At 39.2% G+C, this 25415-nt stretch overlaps 3 protein-coding genes across 4 annotated transcripts; 2 read left to right on the forward strand and 1 right to left on the reverse strand.

The window, feature by feature from the left end:
- Nucleotides 1-106: 106 nt before the first annotated feature.
- On the reverse strand, nt 107-3027 carry LOC131786342 (testis-expressed protein 36). Its single transcript, XM_059103384.2, has 4 exons — nt 2882-3027; nt 1460-1555; nt 1206-1283; nt 107-724 (listed from the first exon to the last, which is right to left on the reverse strand). The coding sequence occupies exons 1-4, from the start codon at nt 2930-2932 to the stop codon at nt 401-403; spliced, it is 549 nt and encodes a 182-aa protein (XP_058959367.2). The 5' UTR covers nt 2933-3027; the 3' UTR covers nt 107-400.
- An 85-nt stretch (nt 3028-3112) lies between these two features.
- On the forward strand, nt 3113-7880 carry LOC131786286 (pyridoxal phosphate homeostasis protein-like). The gene is made up of 8 exons (XM_059103321.2): nt 3113-3251; nt 3349-3456; nt 4061-4096; nt 4579-4651; nt 5362-5496; nt 5880-6022; nt 6631-6729; nt 7067-7880. Exons 1-8 carry the CDS (start codon nt 3156-3158, stop codon nt 7304-7306), a joined length of 930 nt encoding a protein of 309 aa, XP_058959304.2. The 5' UTR covers nt 3113-3155; the 3' UTR covers nt 7307-7880.
- Nucleotides 7881-8396: 516 nt separating this feature from the next.
- Nucleotides 8397-25290, forward strand: LOC131786298 (NFX1-type zinc finger-containing protein 1). Of its 2 annotated transcripts, none has more exons than XM_059103338.2 (17): nt 8397-8584; nt 10176-10963; nt 11037-11506; nt 11688-11843; nt 12240-12367; nt 12732-12799; nt 12925-13082; nt 13759-14016; nt 14350-14623; nt 14934-15572; nt 16076-16395; nt 17035-17239; nt 18488-18888; nt 19307-20270; nt 20672-21793; nt 23735-23890; nt 24287-25290. In XM_059103338.2, the coding sequence occupies exons 2-17, from the start codon at nt 10258-10260 to the stop codon at nt 24481-24483; spliced, it is 6222 nt and encodes a 2073-aa protein (XP_058959321.2). In that variant the 5' UTR covers nt 8397-8584; nt 10176-10257; the 3' UTR covers nt 24484-25290. The 2 variants fall into 2 exon arrangements, with proteins under 2 accessions (XP_058959321.2, XP_066021225.1); XM_066165128.1 differs by lacking the exon at nt 8397-8584 and adding an exon at nt 9757-9889.
- Nucleotides 25291-25415: the final 125 nt, after the last annotated feature.

Below are 25415 nucleotides of genomic sequence, written 5' to 3' on the forward strand. Positions count from 1 at the left end.
TCCAACCATCTGGTTTGCGATAGCCCAGGTTTTTCGCACTTGGTTTATCCAAGTGTGGGAAGTTGGAAGAGGACATTAGTTTTATTGTAAGTTGCTTCGATTTATTCAAGGACACGAGGTAAACTGAACTTCTCAGTTTTCCAAAAAAAATAATATTAAATAAGTTTGAACACAAAATAAATAAGATTTACAAATTAAAACTTGAATATCAAGCACATCTTGAGTTTGAAATCGAGCAAATCACACCACTTAATCTTGTTTTGCGTTTGAAACAAGAGTTTTCTTGAAAACATGAGGCATCTGATGATCACACAATGATGAGTCCATTTTTAAATCGCATTGTAGGCTGGCACGCAGATCTAAATAACTAAAATCCACGTAAAGGCAACATCAATCACTTTTAATACCATATCGGTCTGTATGAATATGCCCATTTGTTGGGGGTCAGAAACGGTTCTTGAGTTATCGCCAGTACGTGCAGAGGTGTTTTGTACGGAACGTCTGGTTGCTTAAACCACTTGGTGGTTGTGGTTTCTGATGGGGCAGAACCAGGTTTTCCTTCAAGATGAACGCGCGGAAACCGTCTATACCGGCTGTTATCATCTCCCTGGAGACCTTGGTAAGACGCCATATAGCACGAGCGGGGGTCATTATTTGTCTCCCATGTGATCAGATTGTTAGAGTAGTGCTGACATCTGTCGGGAAATGTTCGACGTCCAAGTCCCTGAAAGAAAATGAAGGTTTAAGGAACCAAGCGACCAAAAAAAACGGATTAACAAAAAAAACAAAAAAAAAATGCACGGATTTATTTTTTTCATGGCGGTGCCACATCGATTGAAATACTAAACCGTTTCGGTGTTTTGGTACAATATCATGGAGTTGAGCCAATAAAGTTGATCAAGAGCGCTCTTTTTGACAGCTTGAACCCATGAGCGATCTTTTAGCGCATGAGTACCAAGTTTGACCTAAGTATGCTGTTTAAGTGTCGTATCTGTCCTTCTTAAGTCACGGTGTCTCTCTGGGAAAGAGTCATTGCATGCGTGCACATTTGGGGAGCGCGAAGAAATGCGTTTACGCACGCGCAGAAGTTACTTCTTTATTGTATACCTTACTATAAATATGGAGAACGATTTTACGAAGTAAAAGCTCTTTTTAAACCTGACTTTCCTATGAATATGATCGAAAAGTGATCGCGACTGCCTTACGTTTCCAAAGTACTCTCCCTGGTCTTGGAATGTATGTCTGTTATCGTGTGTTGAAAAAGCAAATCTTCTGAAAGGGACCTATTGAAACGGAACCAAAACAAAAACAAAATCATCAAACAGCGTTCACTCCTGCATTACACCATCTTGAACTTTCATCGGATTTCATACACAAAATGTTTGATAATAGTACAATTAATCATTGATTTGAAGGTCGAAGAAGTTTTAAAGATATAAATAGTTAATCTTAATATTACCTCGTGTTTGCTGTTAAATCTCGTGGGAGGGGATGCCACCCTTCGTTCTTGTGGTTTAGTGACATCGAGCGTCCTAGGCCAGCCCCGCGTAGAAAACTGGGACAAAACATTAGAAAAAATACAACAGTGCAAGGTAAGTTTACATTAAAGCACCATTGGGAAAACTGGAGAAAAAAAAGAGTCGGTTGCGTTGTGTCGTCCATGGTGAGACGTCAAATTGTGATGTTCTAGCGAAATCTAACATCTGTCGCATTCACATCTCCTCGAGATTTGGCGCCTCTGTCGCGATCTATTTAGTATGAATCACTCGTTTTTCATCTCCGGGTTATAGTAGCTTTTTATCCCAAACACGCTCTCAGTCAATAGACGCGAGAAAAGGAGCGGGCAATTGATAAAGCGTTTGTATTTGTCATAGAAACGCCTGCCCCTCCACTTTTGAGTGCGTCCTTTTTTGCCCCTTTGAGCTAACCGAAAGCCTGGCATATGCTTGATAAAGATATTTTTATCGTAAAATTTGAGCCCAAGGCCCAGGGACATTGGAGAAAGATGTCTTTTCGTCTGAAATTAGTAATAACGATCTCCCTCTGTGGAGAAAGTCCCCATGCTTACCTCTCTAGCGATTGCTTTCCAGATCCCACCCTCCCAGTTTAATGTTTTTCCATCATGTCTCTGCAAGTGAGCACTATCCTTGTCTGGCGCGAGGTTGCCAGCTTTCGGAGGCTTCGACAATTTATGACTAGAACTATTGAAAAGTTTTTCGTCTTTTTTACAATTCTCTGGTTGGCAAAATATCTAGTTAGCCAGACCTAGTATGGCTTTGCATAGTTTGACAATAATTGACAAATTCATTCAGCTGCTATTTTGACGACGAATCATGTTTATTTTTAAACATGAGGCCACAAAGAGGCCACAAATTTCCATAAATACAAAACCTTGTCACTTTCGTTTGTTTAAATAATTTGAGGCCTAAGTGAGTTTTTGTGTATATAATGACCTTCATTTAATTGCAAAACAACTTCTTGGCAGAAGATGACTACTAAGTGAAGTGTGTCTACCTAGCGAGCCTTCTTTCGTTGATTGACTCGAATGCATAAATATTAACTTTTACATTCGGTGAAACCAGCCTATGAATAACAGATATAAAGAGCAGCGGCTTTCCTGACAAGGCCTTGTTTTCATCATAGTTTGCATGTTTCTTTGACTCTTGCGTGTGAAAACAAATCGGCAGATAGTAGTTTGTGATTTACACACATATTCTCGAGTTATAACGTGTGTAAATTCGACAAATTTATACGATCTTCGTATTATTTTTTCTTGAGCTGTATTAAACAAATAAGTAACAAAGGAGTCTCTCCCAGCGGTTTATGTCAATTCAGTTTTGAACGGCGATCTACTAAAGGATTTTCACTTTACTCGACTCACCCAGTTTCCTTCTTTCTCCTTCGATGGAGCGAATGTTCGACCTTTTGCCATGTCCTCTTTTCATTCAATTTGAAAGCAATCTATCTTTTCATCTCTGAATCCCTCCCGCGGTTAGGAGGTTGAATATGGAGCATCTGTTAAGTAGATTGTTTTGAGTGAGTATCAATTCCCAAGTCGCTACGATGCCTTAGCAACCAGCCCGCTGACTACAAGTGATCGTCGTGACTTCTGACTAACCTTCAATGGCGGCCAAAATCACAAAATCTGCGCATGTATGAAGCGGTTCGGAATTTTGTCTATGGAAGGAGTTGGAAGTGCTCTTCGGAGTGTTATTTCTCGAGTAAAAGAAGCAACAGCAAAGCGGTCGAGTGTAAGGGTCGTGTTTAATATTCAGTGTAATGTCAGAAAATTAGCCATTTGGGGGAAAGCTTATGTTTAATTGAATTCAAATGACTTTCTCTTCTCAGGAGCTTCCTAAAACAGCTCCTCGTCTGGTTGCAGTCAGCAAGTTAAAGTCATTAGACTATGTTATTGAAGCTTACGACAATGGACAACGACATTTCGGCGAAAACTACGTGAGTGGATTTAGGAGGTTTAATTTATGGCTGGGGGGGTGGGGGTGGGTTAGGCCTGGTTACGTTATATTTAATAACAACCACTCGTCAAATTTCGTTGAGCCTAGGGAGAATTAATGTCTTGATGGTTGTTTGCCAAATTGAAAACTAATGCTTCAGTATTATTAATAGCCACCTTGCTCAGAGTGATCTCAGACAAATGTTACATAATCAACCAATAAAGCAATAGCATTTCTTGAGTCAGCTGAGCAATTTTACCAATATATAACATTGATCAGGCTTACTCAACATTTTATTTGGTATAAAAATTTCGCATACCTTTTGAAACTCAGCTATTCAAATTAGTTGTGCAAGTGCATCACCTTTGCAATATTTGGATGTTCAGAATTAGAATTGCTTGGTAATTACCTTATTTATTTTGTAACCTAACTTATTAAGGAAGTGACCTTAGTACCCAAGAAAATGGCAAGAGAAACATGTCCATATTTCATGCTTCTTCCTACTCTTTGCACTTTTATTACTTCCTGCAAGCTTTTACGCCAAAACATAGCACCTCAATGAGTTTCTCAAAAATGTTTAATTTTTCAAGATGTTATTTTCATAGGTTAAAGAACTGATAGAAAAGTCAAAAGATGTAAAGGTATCATGCAAGTTTATACTTGTTATGGTTTACTTAGTGTTCTCCCTTATTTTAAGCACAACAGGTCAACAGAATTTCAAACTAGTAAAGTAATCTTTTTTCAAGAATTCGAAGCAATTTAAGGCAGTAATAAGAGTTACTAGAGGCAGCAAATTTTACCTGTTACCACCTGAAGAGGAGAAATTGTTAATTTTCCTATCTATAACCAATTTCTCCATCTGTTTTTACCTTTGGTACATACTTCTGGTAGTATCACTGCTATGGTATTTGTAACATTCAGTATTCTTTTCTAGGCACAGGACAATTATGCTAGTCCTGGTCATATGGTGTTAAGGGGAATCTGAAATGTTTCAGTGAAGTCTGACTTGGAACCACTGATGTATTTTACACAGAGTTATAATGATTTACACAATGATAAACAAACCCTTCCATAAATCATCTCACAAAATGACTTTCTTATTTTCCCTTCATGTGTATGACAGATTCAGCCACTTAATGACATAAGGTGGCATTTTATTGGTCATTTGCAGAGTAACAAATGCAATAACCTTGTTGGTAAGGATTGAAACATTTTGCCAACTATTTTAGTGTTACTGCAAATGGTCTGAAGCTGGGGGATCATTTGATCTTGTAGTTGGATAGAAACTGACTAATCACGACTGACTTGCTCTGCTTGAGACTCATAGCCAATAACTTCAAGGTTAAACTGACCAATCAGTTTACACAAACCAGATTTATAACACTCAACTGACAACAACTCCTCACTTGACGCTGATGGTTACAACAAGTTTTCAAAGTATCAGTCACCACTAACAAGTGACAGTGATATGATCATATCTTAAAGTTTATTAATGTTCTGAATATTCACTTTTGGGAAACAATTGCCTTGATTATCTATATTGGCTCTAGTTGTTGTCCATTTACTGTATATTATTATCAACCTTTTCACTTCCAAGATCTTATTATGACATGAATCTCATTATAACATGAATATCATATTATTATTGTTATCAATATTTCATTAACATGTAATTCTCCTCATTATCTATTGTGCATGTGTATTTTCTATGTTGTTAACTTTTAGTATTTAATCAGTTTGTGTCCCCTAGTTGAGATGTGTTCCTTGTTTTCATCACCAGTCAGCATGATGTGTATTGATATTGTATGGAGAATTTTGTTTATCTGTTCATCCTGAGATTGAAAGACTTGCATGAAGTCAATTCAAACTATGTTTATTGGGACCATTTTGGCTTTCTCTAATATAGGAGTGCCAAACCTTTTCATGGTGGAGACTGTGGACAGTGTGAAGCTTGCCAACTCTCTTAATGTTTCCTGGGGAAAACTAAACAAACCCAGTCCTCTTAATGTTATGATACAAGTTAACACAAGCAAAGAAGAAAGTAAGTGCTACTGTTTCTCAGCCTAAGATGAAGATCAATAATTGATTGTTATTGTTGTGTTTCTACTTGCAAGTTTGCAAACTCAGTACTACTCACTAACACTTTTAAGAAGCCAAGTTAGTTAGATATTTAATGTATATTTAATGTTCAAACTTTTGAATTAAGCAGGCAGTACAGTGAAATAAATGGGCCAATCATTGTAAACATTCTTACTGAGAGATATGATAATTATGTTTATATCCACTGGTGCAGTATTTAACAAAAACTTGTTGGCTGAAAAAGGATGCCAACAATAAAAAAAATGAAAACTTAAAGATGGTATTTTACATTTGCCCTGTTATGAAATGGCAGTACAGTTGAATAATATGGTATCTTCTCTTCAGGTAAGAGTGGATGTTTACGTGATCGATGTGCAGAGCTTGTGGAACACATTATCACCCACTGTGCGCACTTAAAGTTTTCAGGACTGATGACCATTGGGGAAATGAATCATGACTGGAGTCAACGTCCCAATCCTGATTTCACTGTAAGCAGATTGTGAAACTGTCTTTCTTTTGTTTTTATTGATCAATAAGTGAGAAAGAGTGCAAAACATGAACTGGTTAATGTAATGGAGTATTTTTGTTTGTTTGTTTGTTTGTGTGATTCTTTTTCCCTCAATGGAATGCATTACAACATACATTACAATTTTGTTTGATGCAATAAACACATTTTTCATTGTTGATGCAATCGTTGCGAGATGTAGAAATGGAGTCTACTTTAATCAATGATACAACATCGTAAAACAACATGCAACACATAATTGATAGGAAAGTTACACTAGATAATTGAGTGAACAGTTTTTTCTCCATGAAGTGTTGAAACAAAACTGGTTATAACCCTACCTTCAACCTAAACACAATGAGGTCTCAATATCCTTGTTTAATGATTAAGCTGGCTGTACTGAACAAGTTCTTAGATCAATAGTATGACTGGTAAAGCTCTTAAGGTGGAGTTCTAAATAGTCCTGTAGATTGAAATTACAGAGGATAACTGAATGCAGTTATAATGCATAATTATTAAAATAACCAAGTAGAGTTATTTTGCATGCTCAAGGTAAGTCTCTTTAACTTCAGTATATTGATTTCTTTTCAGACTTTGGTTGACTGTCGCAAGGATATTTGTGAGAAACTAAGTCTTAGCCTTGAGAATGTTGAATTGAGTATGGGAATGTCAAGTGATTTTGAGGAAGCTGTAAGTGAAGGCATATTTTATCTTATCTAGCGTGAGATGTTTATTGCGTCATGATTCATTGGTTAACCCTTAACATGCTTAAAAACACCTTAACATCAGTATGCATATTCTTCATACTGTTTTCAATACATTTCCCATGGTGCAGACAAGGGATTTTGTTTAACATTCAATAGCTTCTTTAGTTGTTGATCATATTCTTTATTCTTGTGATCTTTGTTTGATTCAAGGGTGATACTGTAACGAAAAATTAGATGCTAGGCACTCTTATGGGTTAGAGGGTTAAATTGAAGTGGTTTCCTTATGCTGATTGCGTAAACTTTCTCTTTTAATTTGTCAGATTTTAATGGGAAGTACAAATGTTCGAGTGGGTAGTACCATATTTGGTGCAAGGCAACCCAAACAGGCAAGCAATGTTTCTTCAATGCAGGGGAGCACTCAGCTTACCTCACAGGAGGCAAATTTATCTGATGCATCACAACAGAATGTTACCAAGGATGGCTTACCAAACCTGGCCCCATTGAACACAGACAATTCAACTGATAGAGATTCACACACTGCACTCAACAGTACTACATAACAACACCACCGTTTTCATCTTTTTTGATCTTCTTCAACCTTGAACACTAGACGAGTTTCCCTCAATTGGAAGATCGATATTTTGTTGAGATATTTAAAAAATGTTTGAATCGGAAGCAAACTCAATGGTTGGAGGTAAATTCTTCCTGTGTTCGTGTCAACATTCAAGTGCTATATCCTGATGTTGAAATTCTGTGAGAAGAAAATTCCAAATTCAATTTGTAGCATAGATTGATTCCTTAACATTTGCTTATATTAAACTTGAAGCTATACTAGCTTATATAATACTGAAGACACATCATCATGAGTAACTTATTTAAGAACTGCCATGAAAAGGAGGTCGAAGGGACTTACTTATTTTTATGTTGACTTTGCCTTCTATGTGTACGTATAAAGATGGGGAAATGGGTTTTAGCTGGTTATAAGAAATTCATTTTCAACTACTTGCCGACCTTTTCTTGCCACTAATGGTTTCGATGCCGGTTTAAAAATGGGAGAAAGAAGTTTTAAGTTTTTGTCTCGTTATATTAACGTATTTTCGCCGAAGCACTGAGAAAAGTAAAATTATAACTATACACGGCTTTCAGTGGTTTGTTAATAAATGATTACAGAGTCACCAATTCATCCTCAAAGGTTTTCTATCAAAACTATGTCCCACGTGTTATTTATTACTTACGTAAAAAAAGCCTTTGTTTTTTAATGAACAGAGGTTTGCGAAAAATGTCCCCGAAATTATCCAGGCTTTCTAAGAATACGTAAATTACAATATCCTTTTAGACAATACTTGGCGTCGTTAAAGTCGCCGAAGTTACTCACGACGTGGAAATATGCTTTTAAAATCTTGATTTTCCCCTATTCTTCCGTATCTCGCTTACAAATTATCCTCTTGCAAATCTCGATTGCATTCAAAAAGCTGGTTACGATGGGCGCCTAAGGTTCAGAAGGTTCATTCATATTTTTGTTTTTCTTGGGACAAACCGGAAGCTTTTAGTTAATTATGCATGAAAGACATAAAAGGGAAAAAACCCTTTTCTCAGAAGCAAATATTCGGTTTCCCCGAATGACCAACTATCATTTCATTGGATAGCGGTCCATATATGAATGCAATCAAACTGGTTTTTCCCGGAAAACTCAGTGTGTTTCGATTAGATCAGTTTTATTTCAAAGGTTTATGATGTTCGTGTTTTCGCATTGATACTGTTTGAAACAACTGTGGTCTTTACATCTGGCTGGGAGCTCTTAGTCCTTGCTTGAAACTGGTATCATCAAGGAACGAAAGGTAATTTTTATCGAACTCGATTGACTTGGATCACATTGTAAACATTTACCTGTCTTTGATTCGATTCGGCGCGCATACGAGACTTAAACAAAAAGAAAGGTGTTGTGTGATGTCTCTGGTAAAGGGCCGTAGCAGTGAAAAAAGGGCAAATTCTAATTTATTTGTCGCCTATGAAGAAACGAACGGGGTCGTTAGAAGCACGATTGCTTACACGGAAGTCAAAAGGAAAGCTGATGAAGCATTATTCAATACCATGCGGTTGAAATTTCGAGATTTATCGATGGTTTGAGATTTTTCGATGGTTTTGTGAACGGGATTACGTTTCTTCAGCGACCTGAAAGCGATTGTGTGTATATTTTGCTTTCTATTTTCTCCGGTAGTGCTTCTGTACCTTGTTCCTAAGCAAACCCCCTCAGTTGCGGAAATGCAAAGCAGGAGAGAGAAATCCTTTAAGAAAGGATGCTAGATTTGGCGTTAGGTCTGTCTACAGGCGAATAGTTTCGCTTGAGTATTCACTTGACTGCATTAGTTCGCTTCACTTCAAGCGAGTGAAATTCATAACGATTCGATTGCATAATGTCTCCTTCTCGGGTGAGAATGGCAGTTGTCACGATAACGTGCGTATGCCAGAGACGGGTCTGTAGCTGCAGGTTGCTGGCTCCATGCCTCTAGTGACATACTCCGTAAATTTGTTCTCCCTTTTTCACTTTCTTGACCAAATGTTATGTTGTTTCTAATGTGTCTAATGTCACGCGATGTTGTAATTCCAAGAAAATCGCAAAACTCGTCAAAAAATTGTCAAATTCAAGAAAATAAGATCAATAATTCTAATTTAAATTAATCATTTCACAAATTCAACGTCACTTTAAGGTAAGTAACCTTAAAAAAAAGTATTTCAAGAATTTGAAAGCTTTGATAGCGGTTGTGCAGCTATTTTGAGTGTTCCAGAGACATAAAAGCTGTACAGTCAGCGATCAACTTTACGTTGTATCACTCAGTGTTCTTATTTACATTTCTATTTTCGTCAGTCACTGTCACGGGACAAAGTCTGGGAATTTACCTCTCTAAAATAGACTTTGAACAACCTCTGAAGCATTTTCTGTGAATATGGTATAGTTTACGTAATTTATCGCACATTGCCCCACTTTATATCGCATATGTCATTCTGCTCTGGATCAGTCACATTTGCCTTTACACCTCTCCGTTTTATTACACAGCCTAAAATTACTTCAGGCAACTGGTATAATGCATGGAGATGGGATCAACTGAAATTATTTTAAAAGACAAGTGAAACCATGTCGCTAGGTGATGCCTCTTGTTTTCTTGTTTACCAATACATACTGCTGATAAGGATGTGATGAAGTTATCCACTCACTTCATGTACAGCTGGTCAGTGAAATTTCATGAACTGAAGTGAAGGCGATTTAATTTAATCTTAAAGGTTAATGTTTTAAATTCACATTTAAAATGAATCATTTGTTCCAAGAGTTTTACATTAACCTTTTCTTTTACTAATGTTAAATCACATGGTCAAAGTAATTCATGAAGCATAATAATGTTCAAGATACTTATCTGCTCTACACATTTTCAGCTAAACATGGTCAAGTAAAAGAAGTGCTGGCTTCAAAAGGTTCTGAAATATCCTTAACTGACTGAGGAAATCGAGACACTCCATGGAAGACTTTGTGGGGAACCGGAGCTATAGAAGTGGTGGTGGCAGGGGAGCTAGAGGTGGCAGAGGACGTCCTTGGAGAGGCGGTAGAGGGGGTGCAAGGGGAGGGGGCAGAGGAGGGCGTGGTGCTTATGGTGATACGGAAACACGCCGTCCGATAAGGCTTGGATTCAAAGCACTAAAAGACTTAGAGAACAAGACTCCAGATGAAATTGTCCTCGATTTGACATCAAGTCGATGCTTTCCGGCCTCTGAATTTTTATTGCAAGAGCAGACTCCAATGACAGAGGACGTTACTGTCTTGACTGTAAGCATTCTCAGCAAAGCATGCGATTGCAGCTCGAAGGAGTATCTTATTAAGCTGCTTAACCTACTGCCAGGGTCTTTATTTCTCAACTTACATTTGAGACAGCGTCTCAACAGCTTGTCCGCAAGCAGAATGTCACCTTCTGACGTAACAGAATTTTTAAAAAATGTGATAAAAGTAATGAATGAACTGCTACGAAGATTCCCAAATGCATACGCCGATTTACCAATACCCGATCTGTATTGTGGAGCTATGGTATTGTCTGAAACAGGAAATTTGGAAGACGTAAACCTGATGAATGAAGTAGGTGAACTGATGAAATTGAAAACAGAGAAGGCTTCCGAACTGAAAAGAAAAGATGAAGAGAGGCGACAAGGCAGAGGAAGAGTACGGAGAAATGGTGAGAGATGCGTAGTTTAATCGCTAAAGAGTAAAATATTCTTTATGCTGATTGTCATTTTTTTAATTTCTAGCCGGTGAGAACGATGACTTAAACCCGCCCGATGATTTCCGAGATCTCAGTGTTATTCCGACTCAGGAAGACATTTTGACTGGAGAGAGACCCTTCCTCAGAAGGAACAAAGTCGACGGGAGCTATCACGATGCGGAACATTATTTGGATGTGCAATTTCGGCTCCTTCGTGAAGACTTCGTGAGACCCCTTCGTGAAGGGATTGCCAAGTTATTAGAACGTATTGGCTCCGCTAAGATTGGTGCTCTACAGGACATACGGGTGTATAAAGACGTCCAGTTGCTGTACCCCGTATGTACCTCGAACGGACTCCAGTACAAAGTAAAGTTTGACAACACAAATCTAAGGAAAGTACGTTGGGAAAACAGCAAGCGGCTTATCTTTGGCTCACTGATGTGTCTATCTAAGGACAAGTTTGACAGTTTTGTGCTTGCAACCGTGGCCAATCGAGATCTCAAAGATTTAAAACAGGTGACTGAATTTAGTATCTCATGTTTGGTAGACATCAGATATCATGTAACTCAGCCCTCATCATCATCATCATCATCATCATCGTCTATCATAGTATATCAAATCTGATTGGTTCTCTCATCGAAGTCTATCAACATTCTGTTAATCTTTTATCCAGTAATAACTGCTTGTTTTTCTGTAGGGTATAGTAGATATTCAATTCATCAAACTATCTGATAATGTGAGACTTGAAGAGGGTGACGTGTATCAGATGGTAGAGAGCACTGTGTACTTTGAAGCATATCGTCATATCCTTGAGGGGTTAAAAGAAGTTCAGCCACATCAGCTGCCCTTACAGGTAACGTATGATCACATGATAAAATATCTTATTATCATTATGGTTTCTTACGCTGTAATTCAGGATTTTATGTCAAACACGAAGATCAGAGGAAAGAAAATGAATTGATGATAAGTAGCACTGTCAGTTACCTTTTGCAATCAGTCTATTTTTCAAGCATTTTTATCCACACTCTGGGAATTCTTGTCATCTATCGTTCATCAATTACGCTACAAGAAAGTGTCCTAAAATCCTGTGATGTTGCTGCCTTCTATGACTGTCCCTCTCACAGCACTATGCTGAAGAATGCTTCTAAAGAAATGAATATAAACACGGTCCTTCACAATCTCGATACTTTGTTGTAATTTTCATAATAACGTCAACAAAAATGTTTCTTTTTCCTTTGCTTCAACGCAGAGATACATCGTTAATTGCCAAAAACATGTTGAGGCACCGGCTTACCTGAGAAACAGGTTAAGAGGACGAGTGACATTTGATCTGACGCCGATTATGAAGAAAGGAAACAACAGTGGCAGCACTGGAAGGTATGTTGTTAGACTGAGAAATAAGTTGGTGTTTATAAAAGTACATTGATGAGGGAGCCAACAAACGGACAGAATTGAGACTGGTGATACTTGTGAAGGGGAGATGACGAGTCTCAGGAAAGAGGTGCATTGTGGATATTGTCGCTAATTGGCCAAGTTCTAAAGACCACATTGACGACTATTCAGAATGAGAGCTTTTATGATCTGTTATGTGACATTGATGCAAAGTGAGGGAACACAGCGGACATTGCTAGTTTTGATGGCCAGTCGAGATTCTTTGACATATAAGAAAGTAGCTGGTATAACAAATACATGCCCCTCCATTTGAATAGTAAACTATACCGATTACTTTTTTTTTTAACAGCAAGAATCCACTAAGTGAAATGAGGGCACGACTAGCGGGCTTGAGTGTGAGGGATGACGTGCGTAGAGGTTAGTCTACTGTTTCATACTGATGTACAAAAATAAGGCGTTATCAGCTGTATGCTGTCCTCAGTATTCTCTAACATTGGTATACAAATACAATTTACCATGAATTCCTTTATTTTGAATTGTAGGAACTGATGTGCCACTTCTGCGCCTTGCTCACTGGCCATCAGCCGAAGATCTGGAACTAGATAACTCTCAGTACAGGGCTTTGCAGATGGCTCTGACACAAGAATTCGCGGTTATTCAAGGACCACCGGGCACTGGAAAGACGTATATCGGTCTGAAGGTAGAGTAACCCTTTTGAACTGTTATCGAGTCCTCGACTGAATTTCCTATTTTTTTCTTGTCATAAAGTTGTTCTTTAGCCGTGTGTGATTAACCAGGAAAAGGGTAACTCTAGAGATGACCGAAACCAAATCAACAACAACAACAACAACTGACACAATAAAAATCTCCCTAGAGACCTCATTCATTTGTTCATACTTTAATCAAATTAATTTTCAAAAAAACACGGTAAGTGCAAGCCATACCAACAATAATGAAGACTCACAGAAAATATTCTTGGCCCGGGTTGGACGTCGCAATATTAATTTTTTTATTTTTGGTTGAATAAGTAATATAAATATATTTACCAAGTGTAAAGTAAACCATACACCTCGGTTTTATTGTTATATCTTTAAAATGATGCAAAAGTTGAGTTTCGGTCGGGCCTGCGTACCTTCTTGTATGACCAGCGGTTTGAACAGTGAAGTAGCAAGAGATGCCGCTGATTTCGCAGAGCTTACTTCCAGGCCCCATAAAGATCCGGTTGACTCACCTTCTGAACATTTGAACCATTCATTGTTTGTCTCAAGTAATAGTGTTTATGTGTCAGTTTGGTCGGTCCTGAAAATGTTTAATTCTGAAGAGAGCAATTACAAATTTATTTTCATTTATCTTTTTTTTTCAATTGTTCATTTTAGATCGCTAATGTTTTGTTGCACAACAAGTTGAAGTGGGACACTGGTACTGAATTTCTTGATGACGAACGTGACGTTGCCCCTCTGGTATCGGAGCGTCGCCCATTTCTTGTTGTCTGTTACACGAACCACGCACTCGACCAGTTTCTGGAAGGGATCCACAAGTTTCATTCTGAGGGGATTGTGCGGATTGGAGGTCGAAGTCAGAGTGAGATTATGAAGGCGTGTAGTCTGTCAGAGTTGAAACATCGCATGCATAAGGTGAAGATCCAACATATGGCAGAATTGTGTGATTGTTTTTCTTGTCTGCGTAGTTGTGGTGAAGTGAGCAATGGTGCATCGTTTCCGATCGTTTGTTTAATCAGTCGCTTAGTTCCAGAAAATCAATTACATCGCTCGACTCATGATATTCGTCACTTAGGATATGTAGGTGAACACTAACTTTACAAATGTGGATAACCTAACCAAGCATTTTTGCCGCTTGCAAACCTGTCGCAGTTACACTTACTGAACCCGAAATGCTTTCTTACTGCTTTGGAATAAAATGGAAACACTAACACCCTTATTTTTTTTTCTTTACTGTGTACCGGACAGGATAAAAAAGCTCCCTTGCACATCAGAAGGGCTTACTACGATGCTCATCAAGAAATGGATCACACCACGACAAAGCTGCAAGGGGCTGCTGAGGATCTGAAGAAATGCTATGAAAACGTGCTGCACGAAGACGCCTTGCATCAACGCGTCCCCAGCATGACCGGTGCACATTACGATTCTTTAAGACAAGTTTTTGCGGGTAGAGGCGGACACAAGGAAAGCGCCATGTTGTATTGGCTGCAGCTATCTCTTAACGCTGATCCTGGACAAGGAGGTAACGACATTTTGAGTTACTTTCGAGTCTGCATGTGTAAAAAGAGCCCTTTCCGCTACCGCAACTGTAGCGACATCTAGAAAATGCTCACTGTTATCGTGTAAACATCGATGAACATGTAGTCGCTATTGTAAAGGTTTCATTGATAGGTTCAAGGATTGTATTCTATTAGGCTCACAATAATATGAATATGCGTCAGAAGGAATACCAACAGTAGTTAATTTTAGAGAGTAAAATGCCAAAATTAGCTCTAAAGATGCAATGAAATTCAGAATACTTTCAACATATGTTACTTCATTTCTTTCCCCAGCTTTACAGCCCGTTGCTTTTCTCCCGCTCAACAAGCAAAGCGCTGGACTGGAACTAGTTTCTCGGGCTAATTTAGCCGTCCTTAATAACGTCACATGGTCCTCGGGTGAGAATAGTTCCTTGCAACTGTCAGGAGCACCTAACTCATTTGTGATGGTTCCAAACCATCCCGGAAGTGACCTAGACACCAGAACGTCAATCACGCTTCTATTGCACGTGTTCCCAACCGGAAACAGAGGATCAATCCTGAGTTTTCACGAGGATGGCTTGGGACTCCAAATTTGTCAAGAAGGTGTAATCGATGGGAAAGGGATTCTCTCAGCACGGTTTGTGTGGAGAGACATAACTCATCCGCCCGCTCTTGCGAAAGCTGTGTTTAATATGAATTCATGGAACTTCATTGGAGCATCTTATGATCATGAAACCGGCATCGCACGCTTATGGCATGATGGGAACGAAGTGGAAGCTAAGTATCTTGGCAGGAAACAGGAACTTGCAACTCAGTTTTGTATCAGGATTGGAGCCTTAGAAAACGCTGGAAATGCACGATGCTTTCGAGGAAGAGTCGCGAATCTTCGCATATTTGCAGAACCTCTCGCAAAAGAAAGTATTATGACTATTGGTGGAATTGTTGCGCAAGGTAAATTGGATTTGTTTTGACTTCATTAGAGCGAGAAGATAAATCTTTGCATCTGAACTTCAACTTCCTTTTCCCAAAGCTTTCCTGATAATGGTCGAATAGCCCATTCTGCCAGGACGTATTCCGGTTCCATAGCTAGAGGTTTGGACTGATTGTTACTCTTCTTGGGTGGGCTGTTATTCCATCACTAGTTACCCCCAGTATTCCTTCGTGTTTCCCAGACAGCTTGTTGATAGCCCTTTATAATATTGGACGGGGGGAGCCAAGCATCTCGCTCAAGTGCTCATAGTAACCTTTCCAGGGCCAAACCCGGCTTCTCGATCCACATTCCTATGCGATAACAGCAGACCATCTCTTAGCAAGTGTATTGATTAATACACAGAAATGTTAACAGGGTCTGCACTTCCAGAATCGCAAGTGGTTGCGGAGCTTGGTGGCGAAAGGCCAACCTTAAACACTTTTGTAAGAATAGGGGTATATTTTCCTTTTTGTTCTATGTTTAGATGTGGTAAGAGCAGGAGCAGAAGCAGAAGCAGAGGAAGTAGAGGAGGAAGAAGAGGAAAATGAAAACCCAGATGTGTTGTATGAAGCGGATGTTATCCAGGGCCAGAGGGTCCTAGACATTGATGACATCAGAGTGTACGGTTCCAAAGTAATGCCGGGAAGTGGAAATTTGAAAGTCGCGGACCCGTTTGCTTTCACCAAAGGAGCTGAAGGAGGGTGGCAAATTCAGAATCCTGAAAAACTTAAAAAGAAATTGAAAAGGAATATGGTTCTCGAACTGAGCAAGAAAGATGTCATGCAAGCTGCGACAGCAAGAGCGGTGAGCATTTTCGTCCTCGATCAGTATGAGTTGATATTCATTAAAGACCTAGAAGACGTGGTCATTATTATAGCGCTTTTCGATCGAGTGTTGTAAAATCAAATCCAAAGTAATTACAATAGCCAATCAGGAGAAGGGAAAATACCATGAAGAGCCAATGAGAGAACTCACATTAGAAAGCAGCAAAATGCCTATAGCGTAGGAAAACGGGGACTATCAACTCGTGATTGTCGCTAGTTTTGCATCTGATTAGTTGATAGAGTGGCGCAGTTTTTTTTGGCCGGTCACGGAGCAAAGTAAAGCAAACCCGATCCCGAAATACTTTCGACACTCAATTGATTTCGTCGCTCTACGACTAATTTAAATCTATGACAAGCTCCAAATTATATACCCAGTTAAGAGTGAATTGCTATATCAACTTTGGCCTGCCTCAGTTTGTTACTAAACTTTATCGATGAGAACTTTGATTGCAATGAATGCACTGATCTAAAAAGAATATTTTATCTATTATTGAGCATTTTCAGTGAGCTAAACAGTCAAGGAAATTAGTAAATATAACATGACACTCATCAACCTTCTTCTTCTATAAAGAAATAACGAAGCTGAGTTGAAAAACTTATATGTTGTTGATTAACCCAGGTTCAAAATGTCTGGAGTTTGCGCCTCAAAGATCGTTGGCGCCTGTATCGCCGATGGCTGACGGATTTGGCGGAGGGTTACCGTCGCACTGTCTCGACGTTCCAAGAGAAATTTGAAGAAGGAGCTAAGCGACTGAAGGATGTAAGAAATATGGAAGATTTTGAGATACTCAAGAATGCTGATGTCGTGGGCATGACAACTACAGGTAAGTTTTGTGGCTCTTGCTAGTAATTTATCCAGTGATACAAAGTTGTGCTTAGAGAAAGACTGTGCAACAATTAGCAATGATTGGAAGTGAAGATTGAAGTGAGCATGATATCATGAATTATCAATGCCGAAGTTTGAGTTATCTGCCGAATCCGATGGCTTTATTCTTGATATATACATTTTTAAACAATCTGCTAGAGAAGGCACTTCCCTCTGAGTTTGCAGTAGTTTGAGAACACTAAACGAATGAGGGCTACGAAACTAGGTAGACATTGAATTCGACATGATATCTGCTGCAGAAATTGGGTCATCACGTCAACTTCACACGCTATTGTGTACTGAATATTAGCTCTCGACCAATCACAATTCTCATAGTAAGTCTAATGTATAATAATTTTAGCTACAAGTTAACGACTTCGTCGTATACTTTATGTCTGTGGTTTCGGTTCTGAGCATTATATTTACATATATATATATATATATATATATATATATATATATATATATATGTATGTATGTAGGAAGTCTGCAAGTCGATTTTCGTGTGGAACAGTGCTCAATACGTTGAAGCAGAGCAGAATAAATATTATGAGAGGAAAAAAGGACGCAACTACATTTCCCGACAAGCCTGTTTCGTGAATCGCTTCACTCTTCAGGGGTTTAATGAAGAGTGAAGCGATTCACGAAACAGGCTTGTCGGGAAATGTAGTTGCGTCCTTTTTTCCTCTCATAATATTTATATATGTATGTATGTATGTATATAAATTACAAATGCCAGAAGAAGAAAGAAAAAAAAGCATCAAAATTATTCAAAACCAGTAATTTTTGAAGGACACTGACTAATTGCTGAGATTGCAGTAACACATTGCTAAGGTTACCGTAACGTTTTGAATAAGTTCAGGTAACTTCAACATCTATGGAGCAGATTTTTAGTTTAATTATAGCCATGCAAAAATAGTGTATATCTAGTAAATCATATTATGAGTAAGGTAACAAGTCACGAATGGATCTTCAATGGTTAACAGCTAATTTCTGAAGTAAGTGCATTTCCATTTCCTAAGTATTAACGCGGAACGTGAGCTGTGTCTTATAATACTTCCACGAGATGTTTCCCAACACTCTCTAAGTAAGCCTTACTCACAGCAGTTTTCAAAGGTCATCAGTATGCGAGGGTGACGTTAAGATAAATTTAGACTTTTGTGAATATCATGTAGACATGTAGAGATCGTTTGATCTTGTATTTCAGGCGCTGCAAAGTATCGTAAACTTTTGCAAAGACTGCGTCCACGTATAACGATTGTAGAAGAAGCCGCAGAAGTATTGGAGTCACACATTGTCACATCGCTAACTCCCGGATGCCAACACTTGATTCTGATTGGCGATCATCAGCAGCTCCGCCCTAACCCTACGGTCTACGAACTCGCCAAGGATTACCAATTGGAAGTGTCACTCTTCGAGAGAATGGTGAAGAATGGAATGCCCTTTGAACGATTGAAATTACAGCATCGAATGAGACCTGAAATTTCTAAAATGCTGGAGCATATCTACTTCGATCCAAAATTGGAGAACCACGAATCAGTTATGAATTTTGAGAATATCAAGGGGGTGGCTCGCAATATGTATTTTGTTGACCACGCTCAGAGTGAGGTGAGTGAGCGATTTTTTATATGAGCTCTCTTAGATTAACAGTTACGCTAATAAAGAAAATTTGTATTTATTTTGAGCGTGTGACAATGGAAAAAATGCGCTCAAAACAATGATGTCAAAATATCGAGAGGAATTGGAGCACTATTATAATTATGCAAATAGTGACAACTTAAATGGGGTTTAAATTGAATACTTTATTTGTACAGGTGTATATGCCTCATCTGAAAAATTAAAACATCGGTTCGCAGGATTTAACCCTCTACTGAATTTGATCACGAGGGTATACTCTCAGGCTTCTGAGGCCGGCGCCCTGTCTTACTGCCGGAGAATCAAGGTTCATAACGCGTTTGAAGGGAGCGTTTGATATACAAATTTTTTTTGTTATTTAACATTCACCCATTCTTTTCTTTTCACGCAGGATTTTTTGGAGGAGGGAAGGAGCAGGTCAAATGAACACGAAGCCAAATTCCTTGCTGCCCTTTGTCGCTATTTTATTCTTCAAGGCTACCAAAGAGAGCAAATCACAGTCCTTACAGCCTACACCGGGCAGCTAATACAGCTCAAAAAAGAAATGCCCAAAGATTTTTTCCATGGAGTTCGAGTCTGCGCAGTGGATAACTTCCAAGGAGAAGAAAACGACATCATTCTTCTATCTCTCGTTCGAAGCAACGAAGAAGGTAAAATTGGTTTCCTGCAGACAGAAAACAGGGTTTGTGTGGCACTCTCACGGGCAAAGAAAGGGTTTTTCTGCATCGGTAACATCAGTCTTTTAGAAACAAAGAGTCAATTATGGAAAAACATAATGAACGACATGCGTCAGCGCGGCAATGTGGGAGATGCTTTGCTACTTACGTGCCAGAACCATCCCCAAAACGTGATAGAAGCATCACGCGCTGAGGACTTCAAGAAAGCACCAGAGGGAGGCTGCACTGTTCCATGCTCGGCAAGACTCGAGTGTGGTCACGTTTGCGAGATGGTGTGTCATCCAACAGACCCAGAGCACAAGGAATACCAGTGTAAAAAACCATGTGCTAAAACTATCTGTAGTCGGAATCACAAGTGTCGCAGGAGATGCTATCAAGATTGTGGGCCTTGCATGGAGCTTGTGATGAAACGTCTACCATGCGGTCACATCCAGAACGTACCTTGCTCTAAACATCGTTCTGAGGCTCAGTGCCAGTCACCTTGTTCCAAGTTTCTGCTCTGTGGCCATAAATGCGCCAATAAGTGCTTTGAAGAGTGTACTGAGAAGTGCACTGCTGTTACTAAGAAAAAATGGGCGTGTGGACATGAAAACGAAGTCGAATGCCATGTGAATCCACGGTACAGTCCATGTAAGGCACCTTGTGGTGTGACTTTAAACTGTGAACACCCCTGTGGTGGTAAGTGCGAGTTCTACATACTTTTATACCCGTTGAGAAGGCGGGCATTTTTTTTAAAGTCAAGTCAGAATTAAGAGGTTTCATTTTCAAGTCTTTCTGAAACATGGCCTAAATATTTTGAATACCCATGCTGATGAAACTTACTAAAAATGAACCTTTTAAGGGTAAAATTTAAATGTTTATTTCTATTTTTTCGGACTCGGGATTGAAAAGAAATAAAATGATTACTGAGGGAGTTAAAACGGGTTTAAGACTGATGAAAGAATATAGAAAATTATGAAACAATTTGAAATGGAGAATTTATATTATATGCTTAATCCCGGTAACAATCCTCCAATTTGAAATTTGAAGACAGAAGTATTGTTTTAAGTTCTTACTCAATGTTTTCACATTCTGTGCAGGTAATTGCAGTGATTGTTTACGCGGTCGAGTTCACCAACCTTGTAAGGCATTGTGTGGCCGCACACTGTTTTGCGGACATAACTGCTCTGAACCCTGCACCAAGAACTGTCCGCCATGCAAGGAAAAGTGTGGTAACAGCTGCAAGCACAGCAAATGCAAGAAGAAATGTGGCGACCCCTGCGAGCCATGTAACGAGAGTTGCGTTTGGCATTGCCCACATTACGAGTGCATGAAATTATGCGGTGAGTTGTGTGATCGCCCTCGATGCAACAGGCCATGTCCAAAGCGCCTTCGATGCCTTCATCCTTGCATTGGTCTCTGTGGGGAACCGTGTCCAAAGAAGTGCCGAGAGTGTCATAAGGACGAGGTCACAGAGATCTTTTTCGGTACCGAAGACGAACCAAACGCTCGATTCGTTGAACTGGCGGACTGTGGTCACGTGTTTGAAGTGGAAATGATGGATCAGTGGATGGATCAGGCCGACGTTGCGCAGGATGGGAAGCCTGTTGACGTTCAACTTAAGCTCTGCCCAAAGTGTAGGGTTCCGATTCGTACCAGTTTAAGATATGGCAACATTATCAAGAAGATGCTCGCGGACTTCGCAAAGATAAAACAGAAAATTTTACTCAGTAAAAGCCAGCGGGAACTCAAAGTATCGATTCCGAGGGAAAATGTGCAGAAGATTCATCAGTTCCCTGAAGACCGGGAAAAAATTGCAAAATACCTCGCCTTTAAGAATCTGACGGATGAACAAGTGAATGTATGTGAGAATCAGATCAACTTGTTAATATTCCTTCAGACTCTTAAAGATAACATCGAAAAGGTAAAAGAGGCGGAAGAGGGGAGAGCGAACAGATTTTTATCTGGCTATCCCTTGTTGGAAACGAAGAAAGAATTAGACGATGTCATCGATAAGCTCCGAAACCGCGTGATGAAGACTCGGGTTCGCTTCAGCGACCAAGAACTGGAAGAGCTCAACGAAGAAATGTACAGGACACAGCTTCTTGTCGACTTCAAAATGCTTAAAATGCAGCTTAACAATCGGGGCAAAACATTAGGACCAACCGACACCACAGAGTTAGGTTATGTTGAAAGAGCATTGGATTCTGAAAAGAAAATTGGTAAGGGCTCAGCAAGAGAATTCAAATTTTGGAACGATTTCATGTCTCTCTGAAATATGAAACCTTTTTCTTTGCTTCTTATACCGAAATTTGCGAACGATGGTAGAAGTGTAAAGCGTTTTATTGAATCGTAGACTAGCGTTTCAAGTTTCAAAACATAATAGCCATAACAGGGTAATTTAGTGTTATCGACTGAGTTGATAACGTAAATTGGCCACCGTAGAGAGTTTAAAGGCTGATGTTTCGAGCGTTAGCTCTTCGTCAGAGCGATTGGAGGAATTGTGGGTTGTGTATGGGTTCCTATGCAGAAAATGGAGCTTCGCTATTGGTGGGAATAAGGTGATGAGAAAACAAGAATGAATATGTCGAATGAAAAGAGCTCGTTGATACCGTTGGGATTAAGAGTGCCGATTTGGAAGATAAATTTTTGTTCCAAAAATTTAAAGATTTTTGACTTTTTTTATGACTTTAATTTCCTAGGCCAAAACTAACTTATTTTCACCATGGATATTACATCTCTTTATACAGTCATTCCCAATGACGAAGGTCTCCGGGTCTTCAAACATTTTTTCGATCAACGCACTGTTAAAGAACCTAGCTCTGAAACACTACTCCGTCTAGCCAAAGTAGTACTTACACTCAATTGCTTTTCATTCGGTGGCAGCTACTACAAACAAACTAATGGTGTAGCCATAGGCACTAAAATGCGACCCAGCTACGCCAATCTTTCCGTAGGTTTTATGGAACACCAAGTTTTTAGTCAATACCACGGCCACAAACTTGAACTCTCCGGCCGCTACATTGACGAGTGCATCGGCGCTACCTCCTCTACCAGAGAGGAGCTCACTCGATTCACAACCGCCAATTCCTCACCTGGCTCTTAGATATACCTGGGAAATTTCCGACACTTCTTTGGCTTTCCTAGACATCAAAATTTCAACGGTACATGTACTAGTGTTTACTACAAACCTACAGATTCACATAGTCGCATAACATTCACTCTCACTTTCCACCCTCACAACCACGCAGTTAAATCTATCATTCTTAAAAACTTTAAATTACTCCAAAACGATTCAGAGACTGGTACTATCTTCTCGCAACCTCCACTAATTTCATTCAAACAACTTTTTAGTCAGGAGTTCATTTCAAACCAATGACCAACCCGGAACTTTCAAATGCGCTCGCTCACGATGCAAAACTTGTCCTTTCATTCATAACGTACAGGAAATGTCGGGATCCGAGAGATTCATTAAGATCATTGATTACTGCATAACTTGCACTTGTTGCAAAAAGTTATACATTGGTGAAACAGGAAGACGACTAGGTGACCGATTCCGAGAACATCTTCGCGACGTGGAAAGAAATGACAAGGACACATTCAAACCAGTCGCTAGATACTTAAATCTCCCTAATCATTTACAGTAGCATATGGCAATTTGCGGCCTTTCCCTACATCTAGGCAGTTCGGAAAGTCGCAAAACTATAGAAAAAATAAATTATCTTCGAAAATGGGCACTCTTAATCCCCACGGTATCGACGGGCGCTTTTCATTCAACTAATTTATTCTTGTTTTCTCGTCACCACGTAAAAGCCTTGCACCATTTCAAACAAGCTTATTTACTGGGCTGGAAAACTTTGCCCACTGAGCATTTTTCCTTCCCAAACTCGGTAAAATATTGACTGGACGCTGCTCATGGGACAACACAGAAAAGAGGAAATGGGGTAGCCACGAAAGTGTGATTTGCAGTTTGAGTGACTTAATTACTCATTTGACCACAGTTGTACTTTCCCAGAAACTTTAGCGAAGATGAGTTTTTTTTCCATTCGTTTCTTTTCTTACATAACACGAAAACTATTGCTAAGTTTTTTGTTAAAATACGGCAATGGGAGTGGATGAAAAGTGGAAAAATTAAAAGATATCTACTTAACTGACCTTTTCAGAACAAAGGTATCGAGAGGTATACATGTCTCGAATCAAACGGATCAGACGCAACCAAAATCTCGATGTTTACTACCAGACGGTTACAAGAGAAGAAAAAGATCTGATTGTGAAGGCCATGGGAATGGCACAGGGACACTGGTTCAAGTGTCCAAATGGTGAGTTTGTACAACACAATTTTAGCCCTATGAACTTTCCTTGAAATTTTCTTAATCTTCCTGGGAAACCTTAATGGGAGACATGGAAGAATTTCTCAGGTTGTTTCTTTTGATCACAGCTAAATTTTGAACAGAGGAAGGGCTGAAAAGAAGTGAACATTAAGTCATTCCTTCTTAATTTTCTCACGTGGGCAGATTGATAGATGTGAAAAGCTTGGCCTTAAATTTGTTTTGTAAGGAACCGAATGGTGACCAAGCTTCCAAAGGGAGACCTCATCAGTGCACCAGGCGCGTAAGGCGTCCAATCGGTTTCTTCAGATCACAAGACACGGAAACTCGTAACATCTAAAATACTTTTCTTTAAACTCCTTTTTTTTGTTTCGCTTATTCTTTAAGGTCACATTTACTGCATTACAGAATGTGGTGGAGCAATGGAAGAGGGCAAGTGTCCAGAATGCGGCTCGAGAATCGGAGGCCATAATCATCAGCTGAGATCTGACAATCAGTTAGCTAGGGACATGGATGGGGCACGATATGCAGCCTTCTCTGACATGGCTAACATTCAAAACTTTGATCATCGGGACTTTATGTAGATTAGAACTTTTAAGTGTTATTTTTGCGGATTAATTTAACCCTTCTTTTAAAGGTTATTTTCCTTCGTTATTGACGGATATTTAAGTGAGGGATGGTGAAATTTGCTAAACTACGGGTGAAATTGAACCATAATCTCAACATAGCGTTTGAAAAAAATGATCTAATGCGCCAAATGGTTACAACTCAAATTTGTGGGAATCTTGCAGTCAGGTACCAATGAAGATGCACAGAGCCTTTACCTTCGACCCTCATATAGTCAGGCAGTAAATCGAAAAGTTTGTTGTTCTAGGTTTTCATCATTTTTTAGGAAGAATTTATTATTATTCATAACGAATAAGTCACCATGAGTTTTAGACGAAAAGAAAAACAAAGAATTAGTTGAAATAGCTTCTGCCCAAGTGAAAGCTCCCTAATGTCGGATTTCCAATTTGGTTTATTGCCTGAGACACATTGTAACAAATATTGCGTTAACAAGTCCGGGCTTTGATTGCTCTCAATTTAAGGGATTTGATTTCACATAGGCCAAGGGCGGTACTCAAGACACAGGGCACAATTTTTCCCAATACGGACTGACCTAGGCTGGTAAATAACATTTTTATTTTTTTCAGTAAACTTTACGAAATTCTTTCCAAAAGAACCCGAATGATGTAGGGCTTTAATTGCGGCAAGATCTTCCATAAACTTAACAATTTTTGACCGAGTAAATGGTACTTAAAATAGAGGTTATGCAAATTGAAGAGAGAAGCTTCACCAAAACATTTTCATTTGCGTAATAATAAAGGTGATTTAAAAGGCTTCCAAACAAACTTTGAACATTATTTTCACAAGTATCTGTCACAAACTGACACCTGTCTATTTGAGAGCCCGTAAGAATAAAAAGTGCATACGCACTTTTGGAAAAACAACGGAACTAGTTTGGTAAGGATTGTCA

The sequence above is a fragment of the Pocillopora verrucosa genome, chromosome 1 (genome assembly GCF_036669915.1).
Source record: "Pocillopora verrucosa isolate sample1 chromosome 1, ASM3666991v2, whole genome shotgun sequence".
NCBI lineage: Eukaryota > Metazoa > Cnidaria > Anthozoa > Scleractinia > Pocilloporidae > Pocillopora > Pocillopora verrucosa.

What these genes read in the sequence shown, in the direction of transcription:
- LOC131786342 (XM_059103384.2), bottom strand. Translation starts at nt 2,932, where the DNA reads ATGGCAAAAGGTCGAACATTCGCTCCATCGAAGGAGAAAGAAGGAAAC. An exon ending in GATTTAACAGCAAACACGAG is followed by an intron (nt 1,284 to 1,459) that starts GTAATATTAAGA and finishes CCGTTTCAATAG; the next exon opens with GTCCCTTTCAGAAGATTTGC. An exon ending in AGGGAGAGTACTTTGGAAAC is followed by an intron (nt 725 to 1,205) that starts GTAAGGCAGTCG and finishes ATTTTCTTTCAG; the next exon opens with GGACTTGGACGTCGAACATT.
- LOC131786298 (XM_059103338.2), top strand. Translation starts at nt 10,258, where the DNA reads ATGGAAGACTTTGTGGGGAACCGGAGCTATAGAAGTGGTGGTGGCAGG. An exon ending in TGGTGGAATTGTTGCGCAAG is followed by an intron (nt 15,573 to 16,075) that starts GTAAATTGGATT and finishes TTCTATGTTTAG; the next exon opens with ATGTGGTAAGAGCAGGAGCA. An exon ending in CGTGGGCATGACAACTACAG is followed by an intron (nt 17,240 to 18,487) that starts GTAAGTTTTGTG and finishes CTTGTATTTCAG; the next exon opens with GCGCTGCAAAGTATCGTAAA.
- LOC131786286 (XM_059103321.2), top strand. Translation starts at nt 3,156, where the DNA reads ATGAAGCGGTTCGGAATTTTGTCTATGGAAGGAGTTGGAAGTGCTCTT. An exon ending in CAAATGCAATAACCTTGTTG is followed by an intron (nt 4,652 to 5,361) that starts GTAAGGATTGAA and finishes TCTCTAATATAG; the next exon opens with GAGTGCCAAACCTTTTCATG. An exon ending in GTCCCAATCCTGATTTCACT is followed by an intron (nt 6,023 to 6,630) that starts GTAAGCAGATTG and finishes ATTTCTTTTCAG; the next exon opens with ACTTTGGTTGACTGTCGCAA.